This window comes from Leptosomus discolor, chromosome Z (genome assembly GCF_034619465.1).
Source record: "Leptosomus discolor isolate bLepDis1 chromosome Z, bLepDis1.hap2, whole genome shotgun sequence".
Lineage (NCBI taxonomy): Eukaryota > Metazoa > Chordata > Aves > Leptosomiformes > Leptosomidae > Leptosomus > Leptosomus discolor.
In genome coordinates, this window is record NC_141419.1 from 92,280,335 (window position 1) to 92,292,664 (window position 12,330).

Below are 12,330 nucleotides of genomic sequence, written 5' to 3' on the forward strand. Positions count from 1 at the left end.
TTTCATTCTGTCATCCAGTATGTAAAACTTGTGTATGTAAAAAAAATCAGTGCAAGTGATTTTAAAATGACTTAGAAAAGAACTCTTTCAGTTTGGAAATGTCATTACTGGATGTTTCGGCATTACGGAATTACTTTGCTTCGTTTTTTTTCTTGCTAAGCAACAATTGTCGCTGTGTGTTCCAAATGTTTTGTTGTCTGTGAAGACCGTGTTTACCAGAACTAATCGGCTGCAGTGAAAATACTCCAAATGCTCTAAATGAGAAGAGGGATTTTCTGTTTCTGAGGTTTGTCTACGCCGCACACTCCTGCCTTTTAGTGCTTCATGGAGGTGGTTGATATGAAGAATTCAGTGCTTTTCACCTGATCGTTGCTTTTTATACTTACAAAGCTTCTCTGGCGAGAAGCGCGTTGTCATTCTGCGCCAGGTTAGCCGAGGTGCAAAGGCACCGTTATGCCAAGTAAAACACTTTGACTGGCTTGCCGAGAAGGAGCAGAAAATTAAAGCCACTTTTACCTGAGAAAAAGAAAAATGCAGAACAGATGAGCGTATCTTAATCAACTATGCAAATCAAGGCATTGCGCCATTTGCATGAAATCTCCATATTTATAGGCCCCTGATGCAGACGGTGATGCAGAGGCACAGCGTGGCCCTGCTTGGATCCCCCTCAGCCAGGCGGGGTGTAGGACAGACGGACCACCCTTGGCACCCCTCGCCGAGGCGGGCTTCACCCTGCGGGCGGAGGAGCTGGCAGTTCGGGGGGGTGGGAAGCACTGGGAGGCAGTTGGCGGTGATGAAGACGTCACCTTCCCAGCACGAATTCTGTTCCAGTTGGAAGCTCTTTTGCTCCCAGGGTCTGTTTTCTTCGTCCTTGTGTCCCTCAAGGGAACGTGTTGATGCCACAGTCCTCGGGCGGCGCGGGTGTCCTTTCCGCTCGCTGCTGGTGAGACGCGGGGCAGCGTTTCACCAGCCAGACGTGGGCGATGAGCTTTGGCGCCGTCTGGTCTTTCTCCGGACAAGAGCACTGGTGTCGTGGCTTTGCTGAGAGTCATCCAGACATCTCAGCTGAGGCTCAGGCCACTGGGATGTGTTTGCCTCCCTACAGCTTTCCTAAAACAATGGTGGTTGGGGCGCTAGTAATGAGCTGGGAATGAAATAAACTTCACCGAGCCTGATCTGGGCACCAGGAAGGCGCCTACTTGGTGCCTCCAGCTGACACAAGGCCACCGTGTTCTGCTGAATGGTGGTACAAAGCTCTTCCCAAACCTTTCGACCAGAAACAAAGCTAACTCTAGAGAGAGACGGGTTTTATTTGTGGGACGGCCGTGTCTGGAGACCTAAGTTATGATCCAGGCCATTTGTGCTATGATTTCTACAAATTCCACGGAGGGACTAGACAGGAGACAGAAGACAGACTCTTGAACCTCTGCAGCTGAGCAAGGGGTGCACTCCAGCCTACGATTCCTGGGAAGTGCCAAACCATTTAAACGATTCAGGTAGGTCCATTGAACCCTTCCATATCGGTTGTCTCCGTGGGATATCCGAGCCCATCACTTTGTCACAGGGGTGCTTGATTAACCGTCCCGCTCAGGGACGTGGCTGCTGCCGTCAGCAGTCCTGCCTTAGGTGGGGTTAGCAGGGTATGAGGTGCTCAGCCGCAGCCGCTCTGGTCCTCTGCAGGAGCAGTGGCACGGCGCCGTAAGGAGAAGGTCGGAGAGAAGATGTTCTATAAAACGGGCTGCTGCCGAGCGTTTCTGAAATAGCTTTGGACGCAGGAATTGAAATTCTGTCTCAGTTCCATTTGACATGCATTCGTCTTTGTTTTAGCTGGACCTTTCTTCCTGCCCCAGAAATCTTGCAATATAAATAGGTAAGATAAAGAATGGGTAGGCGATATATTATTATGCCATTTTATGGGAAGGAAATTGAAGCATAAAAGCATTAAATTATTTATCCAAGCTCCCTCTGGAAGCCTGAGCCAGAGCCAGGATTGCTGGAACCTATCTTTTCAGTGCACTGTTTCTCAAAATAAAAGGTTGAATTTCTGTCCCTATTGAAGTCAATAAGAGTTGCTTTTTAGTTCTGTGGATGCTATCATTTCACGTAAGTGCATAGCGAGGCCTCCAGCCGTTGTAAACGCTCTTCTATTCAGGAAGCTTCTTCCATTTTTCAGACCTCAAACAAATGCAGGGCACGTTTGGGCACCCAGAAGCCGATGGATTTTGTAACAAAGGCTTGTTTTCAAAATGAATTTGTCTCACTGACTGCAGAGTTATTTCTTCGTTGATGGCATTATTTTTGTCTTCATGTTTGCAGCCTGTATTTGCTTTCAAATAGCTTATTGACATTAGTGAAATCTTAATAAATTTTGATTTAGAGAGATTTTCTCCGCGGTGCCAGCTGTTAAAATAGACTCCTACTTCCTCCAGCCACAATCTTGCGGCTTTCCTGCCATGAATCCAGCCCAGTCGTGCAGCGTGAAAGTAATAGCAGGAGACCATTTAAAACGTTGTTCTCTTTGTGAGTTCAGTACCAGCGCTAACAGGTTGGCTACGGCGGTTCAGTTCCTACAACTGTGCACTGTGAAGTGTGCTGAAATGTTTGAAAGTCAGGCAAAATAAGCACGGGAGTGAAAATTCTGGGTACTGAAGACACTTTTTGAAGTTTCTTTGTTAATGAAGTGCCTGTATAGGTGTTGAAGTGCTTCTGCTGGCAGTGTTTAACCCATTTCTGGCCAAGGATTTGTTTGACAAGAAGAGAATAGAACAGACTGTTGCAGTTGGAAGGGACCTGCGGTGATCACCTAGTCCAACTGCCTGACCGCTTCGGGGCTGACCGAAAGTCACAGCACGTTGTCCAAATGCCTCTTAAGCCCTGAGAGGCTCAGGGCATCGACCACCTCTCCAGGAAACCTGTACCAGGGTTTGACCACCTTTTTTGGTAAAGAAACGCTTCTTAATGTCCAGTCTGGAGAACCCCTGGTGCAACTTTGAACCATTCCCGTGAGCCCTGTCGCTGGATCCCAAGGTGAGAAGATAACACCATGCTCCCACCTGCCTCTTGGTCCAGACTTTCTAGAATTTATATTGTGGTATTGTGCCCCACTGGCACATTTCGGGGTCTCTGGTGACGCACAGGTCCTGTGAGATCCCCATTCTCCCCCCCGCCCCCCGCTCCTACACAGCAGGGAGGTGGAAGAGGACACGTTTCCAAACCTTCTCGGGTAAAGGCAGCTCCAAGAAGGCGCTTCCCCTTCACTGCAGAGTTCAGAGCTGAGCCACCTCCATCACATCACTTGGTGGTACCATCCCTGGTCCCATGTTCCTTAACAAATTGAAGAACATTAGGTTCATGGGTCCATCTGTGGTGCGCAGCTGGGCACCGCGTGAAGAGTTAAAGGGCAAACTAACGAAAACCAGAAGACTCTGTGAAGAGATAAACGGCAGCTTCTTCCAAAAGGTGTCTCCAACGCCAGCTTTTGTGGGTGGCACTGGAGGCATCTGGGGCAGTCCTGCCCAACGATTGTCATGTCTTCAGAGCGTGTCCGGCGCGGAGAAGCAGGTTTCCCTGTGTTCGTAATTACACTGCCTGCAGGCTCTCTGAAGTTACATCTTTCCGTGCAGCTTGGCACCAGATTTTAATGAAATATCCTTAAAGCTGTTAACTACAGAGAAAGAAAGGGGGGGTGTGGGGGGGAATCAAAGGCGCAATCAAAGCATACACTCTATTATCAATAACTGCAAGTGGCTTCATAAATGTTTTCTGTTTGAAATGTTTTCAGTGCAGATCAGCACAAGAACCAGCTGCTTAAATGAAAAGTGAAATGTAATAACAAGAACATTTTAATCATTGCATCTCATCATAGAGAAGAATGAATCACTAGGAAAAAATGTTTTAAAAAAAGCAGCTTTTGTGGTGGAGACGGCTAGCCTGACACAGAGCTGGAGATCAAGGAAGCCTAACTGAGAATTAACAGGCATATTCCTTTAAAAAAATTGAGTTGGGATAAGTAGTTTTGTTTTCCTTGTAAAAGCATGGAGGTGGTGTGTGCTCAGTGGTACGTGCACTCTCCTGGGAAGGTTTAATGCAAAGATTTAGTGTTCTCTTCTACCTGAAAGGATTTAGAGCATGAATGACTTGGATAGCATGCTCGGTGCAGGAGCATCATGGCCATTAGAGGCAGGTCGGTTTGGACTATAGGCAGCAAAAGTCAAGACCCCTGGGACCACAAGGAGAGAGAAAAGAAGTAGGGCCATGATCCTTTCACCTCGTATTCGACTTCAAGGTGGTGTTTAGGACTCTGCTTTCATGTCCAAAGGCTGCCGTGTGTAATTCTGCATCGATACGCATCAGAGCTCAAGGCTGGAGCCCATCAAAAGCTCTGAAGGAAGGTCAGCGTCTTGTGATAGAGCTTAAGGCAATGGTCTTGGGGTAACTGAGCTCTTCGCGTGCCGAAGCTGCACTCATGATGTTCAGGTGCTCCTCTCCCTGGTCGCCAGCCGGGCTTTGGTATGAGCCAGGTGCCCACTGGCGCAGGCAGGGTGGCCTGGGGTGCAGAAGGCAGAGCTTCACGAGCTTATAAAAATGTCAGGTTTGAGAGAGATACTTAGCGTGTTTAGGCAGTTGCCAAGCAATTCTTGACGTAGTTGCCTACATCCCTATTTTAGGGACTTGTATCTTCCTTGTATCTTATTAACTATTATTATCAGCAGTTCAACTGAACAATAGCGAAGAGAAAGTCTCTGTGGAAGAACAGTGAAGGTTCATGGGAAACTGCCTTCCTGCAGGTTTTGAGGAGCAGTTGACTACATCTGGGTTTATGCGACTGAAAATGAGCGGGGTCAATACCAGAGTCTCTCAATGAGGAGATGCTTTCACTGTCATACAGAGATGCCAGCCCTTTCTGCTCCTACAACAAATCAGACTTGTGGGGTTACTGGAGGTCTTACAGCCCTCATGGCCTACAAGGGGCCGGGGATCTTCCCAGCAGCCGTTGCCCACTTCAAGCTGTGAAGCCCTCCTGAGCTTCTCTGGGTCTGTTGATGCCAAAGTCAAGCTGCATTGACTCAACTTGTACTCTGGAGGTGTGAAAGGTTGGACCAGATGATCCCTGAGGGTCCCTCCCAACCTGGTTTTCTGTGATTCTGTCAATCTGCGTGTCGTTCCTCCTGCCGGAGGCTCCCAGCTTGCCCCGTGTGCGTGGTGCATCAGCAGCCGGGACAGGACGTGGATGTGCAGCGCTGCTCTGTGCGACGGAGGGAGGGAGCGAGTTATGGCTGTTCTCCAGAGGCCCTTCAGCTATTGCCAAGTGCCCCTGACCTCTTTGGGTTTGTACGGACTGCTGGCAGGAGGTGAGCTCCAGAAATAGCCCATGGGCTGTAAGATTTGGGAACTGCTGGAAGATTGAAGGCAAGACAGACGGTTTATATAGAGGACAGCCCTCTTTGCTGGGGCCAGCTCAGATTAGAAACACAACAGTACTGCCTTGCAAGGAATGTGTTAGGAGCGCAGGTGCTTATTTCTGCCATAATATATTGTGTATTTGGCATTGGCAAAAAGAAAAAAAAAAAAAACCAAACATTTGACCATTTCTGGCTTTGGACCCGATTGCCGTTACTGCTGCTGAGTAGGAGTGATTCCACCAAATAACCCCAAATCTGGCAGTTCCGAGAGCAGTGGGTTTTGTGGCTTGTATTTATGAAACAGTCTGAGGTGCTGAGCCAGTCTTTTGTGGGACCAGAGGGGCATTCTCAGAGGAACGGTGATCTTTTGAATATATCGAAGCATTGCGTGGAGCCCGTGGTAAAAGAACACACATCCGTCATCCGCCTGCCCTCTTTCCTTTATCCCTTTTTTCTTCGAGAAAAGATGCTGTTTGTTGTAAAAGGCAGACTTTAGAGAAAACATGATTTAATGTCTTGTTTTAATGGAATGTAAAGCAGTTCTAGGGCATCTCTGCTGTTTAGAAAAAGAAGACTTTAGGAAAAGATTGAAAACTTAATGCCAATTTTCACGAGATTATTATTTGACAGAAGGGATCAGGAGAGATTATTAAATGCTTTGTGTGTGCTGAAAATACTGAGACCTTAAGCACATTAGAGTGCCTGTCAGAAATATTGAAATCGAACGAAGAGGAAAGCTGGGCGAAGGAAATAAAAATATATTAAATGTATCTACGCTGCATCTAAACCCAGAATTACTTGTGATCAAAGGCTCTCTGTGTTTTGTCGGTGCCTTTCGCCAGTGCCCGGCTCTGCCATCGCAGTGCTGCGGGAGAGGGACGGATCCAGGAGCGCAGGGTCAGGCGCTCCTCGGCTGTCGCACTGCCAGATTTACCAAAAAAAAAGAGCTGTCGGTGTGAAACCGCCTTGGAATGGGGCGGGTGTTAACGTCGCAGAGAGCCTGCTCTGGGAGCTGTAGTTCTGGGGTCTGCCGGCTGCACAATAGCGTGTGAGTTTGTTTTATGCCACAGCACGCTCCCTGTGTGAAAGTGAGAAGGTGCTATTTGGGGCTGAAGATTTTCAGAAATAACCTCCTGCTTTTGACCTTTATGTTTTTGCCACCATTACCGTTTGGGTTTTGGGCTTTTTTTTCCTTCCAGTTTTGCTTGAGTTCGGGATGAAGGCACAGATAAGCTATAGGCAGCCTCACCTCCAAACGTCGCTTGTCGCTGGGGTTAGGTCCACCAGCAACGTGCAGGGAGTGATTTTCTGGTACTGCTGGTAGTTAGAGGAGTTTATTAAGCTTTTTTTTTTAGCTCTTTTGTTTGAATAACTGATTTAAGATGACATCCAAAAGCGTGCTGTAGTTGCTGTGTGGTAATTTGCGTTCAGGGTGAAATTGGAGCCCTTTAAGATACAGTCTGTATAACAAAAGGTGACCTGCTATGGCTTCCTGAACAGTTACAAGGGATTGTTTTGTGTTGTCATTTGAGGAGTTATGTGCTTTTTCACCCGCCAGCATGATTTGGTGTCAAGGCAATCTCAGTTTTGCGTTTCAAATGATCTCTACTTAAGGCTAAACCTATTGCAAACCTCTGTGTTTTTGGAACTAATTAAAACGGATAATAGTTTCAAAGATCAGATATTTTAACACTTTTATTGTCATTATTTGGTTGGTAAGATGAGCTTGTTACAGCCCTGCAATTTCTGTAAGTGCTGGGCCTTGTGCAAACACAGGAATAGTATTCAAGAGCAGAACTGGGGCTACGTGTTACTACTGGAGCTTACACTAGTGAGGCCAAACTTTTAAGGGCAAATCAGGGTTTGCAGATGATGGGAGGTCTCTGGTCCAGCCCCTGCTCACCCGCCCAGTCACCCAGGGCGTTACGAGAAGAGCTGTGTGACCGAATCCATCGCCGTGCTGCCCTGTGGCTTTGCAGGAGCAGGCTCGTGCCGCTGCCAAGCGGGGGGACACCAGCCTAGGGGTGGGCTCCCTCGTTCGTTAGAGCGTGCTGAGGATTGGCCTTGGTGCTTCATCTCGACCATTGTCTGTGATCCCTCAGGCAGCTAAAATAGAGTGAGTAACGCATAAAGGGGTTTAAACAGACGGCATAAACAGGTACACGAGCACAGTACGTGGAAGCGCTGTAAGCAGAAGGTAACAAGGGGGATCCTGAGGGCTAATTTCTCGCCAAAAGAAACCAAAGCCTGCTGCAGTGCACCAAATCGATTTATAATTTAACAGCATCAAGCTGGTACGCACAGAGCTGGGGCAGAAACACACACAACTGAGCGGTGCCCCGCTGGAAAGCAGCTTTGCGGCCGCAGCTAGTGTGTTTGTGAGATGACTTCGGTTGCGTCGGTGTTTGCCCGCGGGTTTTTCTGATGGCTCCTCTCACGGCCGCCCTTTGCTCGAACTGATTTTGGTTGATCAGGTTTGCGTGGCTCCCGATTTCTTACTGCCTCACGGTAGATGCCTCTGTTGCGTGCGTTAGATATTTGGGCTGTTTATTTCCCAGAAATTCCATTTTGAGATGAAGTCCATCCTCTGAGCCAAAGGCACAGGGGTGTAGCCAGGGTGGAACATCCCTTTTCTGCGTTCCGTGTATTCACGGTGCTAAATCCGCAACGGTCTTTCCGCAGGGTATTTTTTCCGTGGGTTTATCATCCCTTTTGAGTTTCATCTGGAGTTTCTGAGGTGTGCGGTGCTGAAGCAGGCATCCCTCGGAGATGGGTGCTGGGCCGTGCCGTGTGTCGTGGGTCCGGGCACCGCGGTGGGCAATGCGGGAAGGGGATTTTCACACTGTCCTTTCCTTTCCTTTCCCTGCAGTGCAAGTTCCTGGACCGGTGGAAAACCTGCGGGCTGTGTCTACCTCACCTACCTCGATTCTCGTCTCCTGGGATCCTCCTGCCTATGCCAACGGCCCCGTTCAAGGCTACAGGCTGTTCTGTACGGAGACGGCGACGGGAAGAGAGCAGGTGAGCGATGGCTGGAGCAGCTCTGCTCTCCCCGTGAAAGGGAGGCACTTGGTGTAGGCATCTGCAGGTCTTTAGAGCGCTGCAGGGAGTGAGAGGTTTTATGGATTAATCCTCCAGCTTAGGTAACTGTTACACAGACCAGTGATAAAAGAGAAAATCAAGCGAAATAAATTTCCACGAGTATAAAATGGATTCGGGAGGTGATAGGCCGCAGGCTGTTATATAGCGGCCATTCCTCAGCCGAAATTTCAGAGTGATGCCAAAGAGCATTGAAAGACCCCTTAGATTCCGCCTTGACGTCGTGCAAAACCATCAACACATTAATGGCGGTTTGTACACGTGCGTAAGAATATATATTTTTAGTTGCTTCCTGAGCTTCTTTCGAGTAGGAAGGTAAGATAATACGAATCCGGGCTAGAAACGATGCGTTTTTTTTTTTCTCCAGACTGACAGGTGCTTATAGGAAAAATTGGTGTTGATGCTGTGCACTTCATTGTGCTCCTGACTCGGCCCTGAGCACGTGCTTTCGAGCGGCAAACAGGCAGCCTTGCTTTCTTCAGGTTGCAAACGGCTCGATTCCCACCGGCCATCTAATAACCAATATCGGATCGGAGCGTGGCAGTAGCGGTGAAGATGAGCTCTGTGGGTAGAGCGGGGCCCGAATGCGTTTTTGGCAAAGAATAGGGCAGGGAAGAAAGTGGAGAGGTCTTTTTTTCTGACCTGATAGCATGTGATAGTCACAGGCATCAGCAGTCTTGGGGCTGGTGCTTCGGTAGTCTTAGAGGAACTTTTATACTGTCCCCTTTCTTTCCGTGCTTCCTTTATTTTACTTCTTTCTTGTCTCCAAAATTCCCCTCTGACTCTCTGTCTTTATTTTCTGCCTTCCCTGTCACCTACCTGTGGAGTGGCAGCTTAACTGAAAAAAAAAACCCTTTTCTCCTGAAAAAAAACCCAACCCCACAACCCTGAGGTGCTAAAATCCCTTCTGTCCCGATGCCGTGGGCAGGGCTGCAGACCAAGAACCGCGCTGTAGCAAGCCGCTCTGTTACAAATTGCCTTTTATATCAACTTAAATAAGGATTTAGCTCTCAAAGAGTGAAAAGCTCGCCTCTAATCCGCTCATCCCTCGGCACGGCCGTGGCGCTGGCGGTCACGTTCCCCCTCGGTTTGTCGTCCCTGTGTGCTAGAACGTGGAGGTGGACGGGCTCTCGTACCGCCTGGAGGGGCTGAAGAAGTTCACCGAGTACACCCTGCGCTTCCTCGCCTACAACCGCTACGGCCCCGGCGTCTCCACGGAGGACGTGACGGTCACCACGCTGTCGGATGGTGAGTGGGGGCGGAGCCGGGGGGCACGTTGCGTCTGACGGTTGCAATCGTCAGATTTTTAAACTTCTTTTTTTTTTCCTTCTGCCGCCGTATTTTGGAAGAGGCAGCAACGGAGCGAGGAGGTGGTTGGATGTGCGGGGCAGAAATCAGAGGTTCAGCACCTGCCTGCAGCGGCACCCTCTGAGCTGGCGTTCGTCTCCGAGGATAATTGTTTCAGTTCATTATTCCTATGCCTAGCGATAAGGATACTCCTCTCTTTATTTTATCTTTAACTTAAGCATCTTTTCAGCTTTTCAACAGACACTGTTTTGTTACAGCTGCATTGGAAGAGCCAGCTGCCTGGGTTTGGGCTTTAAACACGGGGGGTAGCAAATGGGCCAGGGCTTCAATCGCCGCTCGTCACGGCGGCTGCACCAGCGTCCTTCCCCCAGCTCGTGCCGTGCTCCTGTGCCTCGCAGGCTCCGGGAGATAAATTGAGTTTTATTTCGCATTCATAAGCGCTTCGTTGTGTCTGATACGACAAAACTGAACACACGCCTGACTCCTCTTGAAGTCGCTGAGCCTGATCCTCACACCTGGCTAGAGCAGGAATAACTTCATTGGAGTCATCGGGGCTACAAAAGTGTAAAAACCATAAAAATGAAAGAAAACTTCTTTCAGCAGGGTTGGTGAGAGTTTGTAAAGCAGAAGCCAGACCAGAGACAGGCTTCAGGGATGTGCCGGAGGGGCTTTTTCCGTGCCAGCGTTTTGTTTAAAGATGACATGGGAGGTGTCAAGTAAGCTTTTAAAGTGAGATTTATAAAGAGTTAATTTTCCTTTTGATAAAAATTCGGACAACTTCATTTTCATAACTTACTGAGCTCTTTTCCTTTGCATAACTTGCTGATAAAGCAAGTTCGGGTGGCCCTGGCCTGGTTTTGGATCACTAATTTAAGGTCATTTTCATGGGAAAAAGACGTTTGCTTATAAATGAGAGTATAAAATCAGGGAGCAGGCAAGAAATATGTTGCTGTGGGCTTCAGCTAGCTATGTTCAACTTGCTGGGCTTGTACCCCCTCAGAAGTGTAGCAGATAATCTCTGCTAATGAGCACATTCAGAAACAGTGCCTGGCATGCACCTAAGTTGCATAAAAATTTCACTTTTGTTCCTTTCCATGCTGTAGATTGATGTGAGAGAAAAAAAAATAGAGTGGAGACCCAGGGTGATTGCGATTTATCCCTTTATATTTACAAATATTTATCTAATTTTATTACAAAGTTGATTACTCTCCCTTGGTATTCTACCCAAAACAGATGAAAATGTGTGTGAAGTTAAGAATGGACATTTTCAGTCTGGTAACCCAGTTGCTTCTGTTGTGTGCTACATGTGATCGACTGAAAATGTGAATTTCTGGGCAGCGTTAGTATAGATCCTGGAGAAAATCAGCAGAAGGAGGGTCTCAGGCACTGGGGAAGCTCTTGTATTTGTTTGGCCTGCCTACAGCATAGAGCCCTCCTGCAGGTGTCCCTGGATCACGTGTGGGTTGGTGACGTCCCCCGTGGAAGCGATGCTGCTGTCTCACGTCACGTTTCACATTGGAGAACAGGTCTGGTGAGGAAGGGCTGAGGGAACTGGGAGTGTTCAGCCTGGAGAAGAGGAGGCTGAGGGGAGACCTGATCGCTCTCTGCAGCTGCCTGAGAGGAGGCTGTGGTGAGGTGGGTGTGGGTCTGTTCTCCCAAGGAACAAGCGATAGGACGAGAGGGAACGGCCTCAAGTTGCGCCAGGGGAGGTTTAGATTGGATATTAGGAAGAATTTCTTTATGGAAAGAGTGTTCAAGCCCTGGCACAGTCTGCCCAGGGCAGTGGTGGAGTCACCGTCCCTGGAGGTGTTCACAAACCGTGTAGATGTGGCGCTTGGGGACGTGGTTTAGTGGGCACGGTGGGGTTGGGTTGGTGGTTGGACTTGATGATCTTTGAGGTCTTTTCCAACCTAATGATTCTGTGATTCTCCCACTCCCGGTGGGCTTGCTGCCACCCTGAATTACCCCGTGGTCTGGAGGTCCCCCCAGGTCTCCTTGACCTCTGGAGGAGCAGCGATGGAGGAAGCATGGTCTGAAAGGAGGGTCTCCAGCCGGGCGGTGAGGCTGGGGCGGGTCAGGAGGAGCGGTGCTTTCGTTTTAGAAAGGCTGAGCCAGTCTGCCTTGAGTTTATTTTGGAAAGAAATAGGCACCTCAATGACGGGCACTGGAGGAAAGCTGTTGGAGCCTCCAAAACAGACGGCGTGAAGAGCGACGTGGAGGGGGCTGGGGGTGTGGGGAACCCTGAGCGAGGGACCTGCTGAACCCCAGCGCTTTTTTAATCTGTGTTATTCTGGGCTGTATCTTCAGTGGGATTCATCCGTGAGACCCCTGGCTCGGTTGGCACTGTTATTGTACCTTTGACACCTCTGCAATATATTTTTCAAGTGCTACTTATGTCTACCCAGAAAATTCAGTTTTCCCTTGTAATACAGGCTGGTTCTTGGCAGAATAAATTACTTCACACTTATAATTATAAAAACAAAAGGAAAACAAGTGAAAATGAATATTTTGCATAATGTATGTA

The 12,330-nt window shown here is 48.6% G+C and overlaps 1 protein-coding gene across 1 annotated transcript in view; it reads left to right on the forward strand.

The window, feature by feature from the left end:
- Positions 1 to 12,330, forward strand: part of DCC (DCC netrin 1 receptor) — a 566,036-nt gene that overhangs the window by 409,331 nt on the left and 144,375 nt on the right. The window contains exons 10-11 of the mRNA XM_086479399.1: positions 8,272 to 8,420; positions 9,608 to 9,746. Coding sequence (XP_086335525.1) covers positions 8,272 to 8,420; positions 9,608 to 9,746 — 288 coding nt within the window. The remainder of the gene's footprint in view (positions 1 to 8,271; positions 8,421 to 9,607; positions 9,747 to 12,330) is intronic.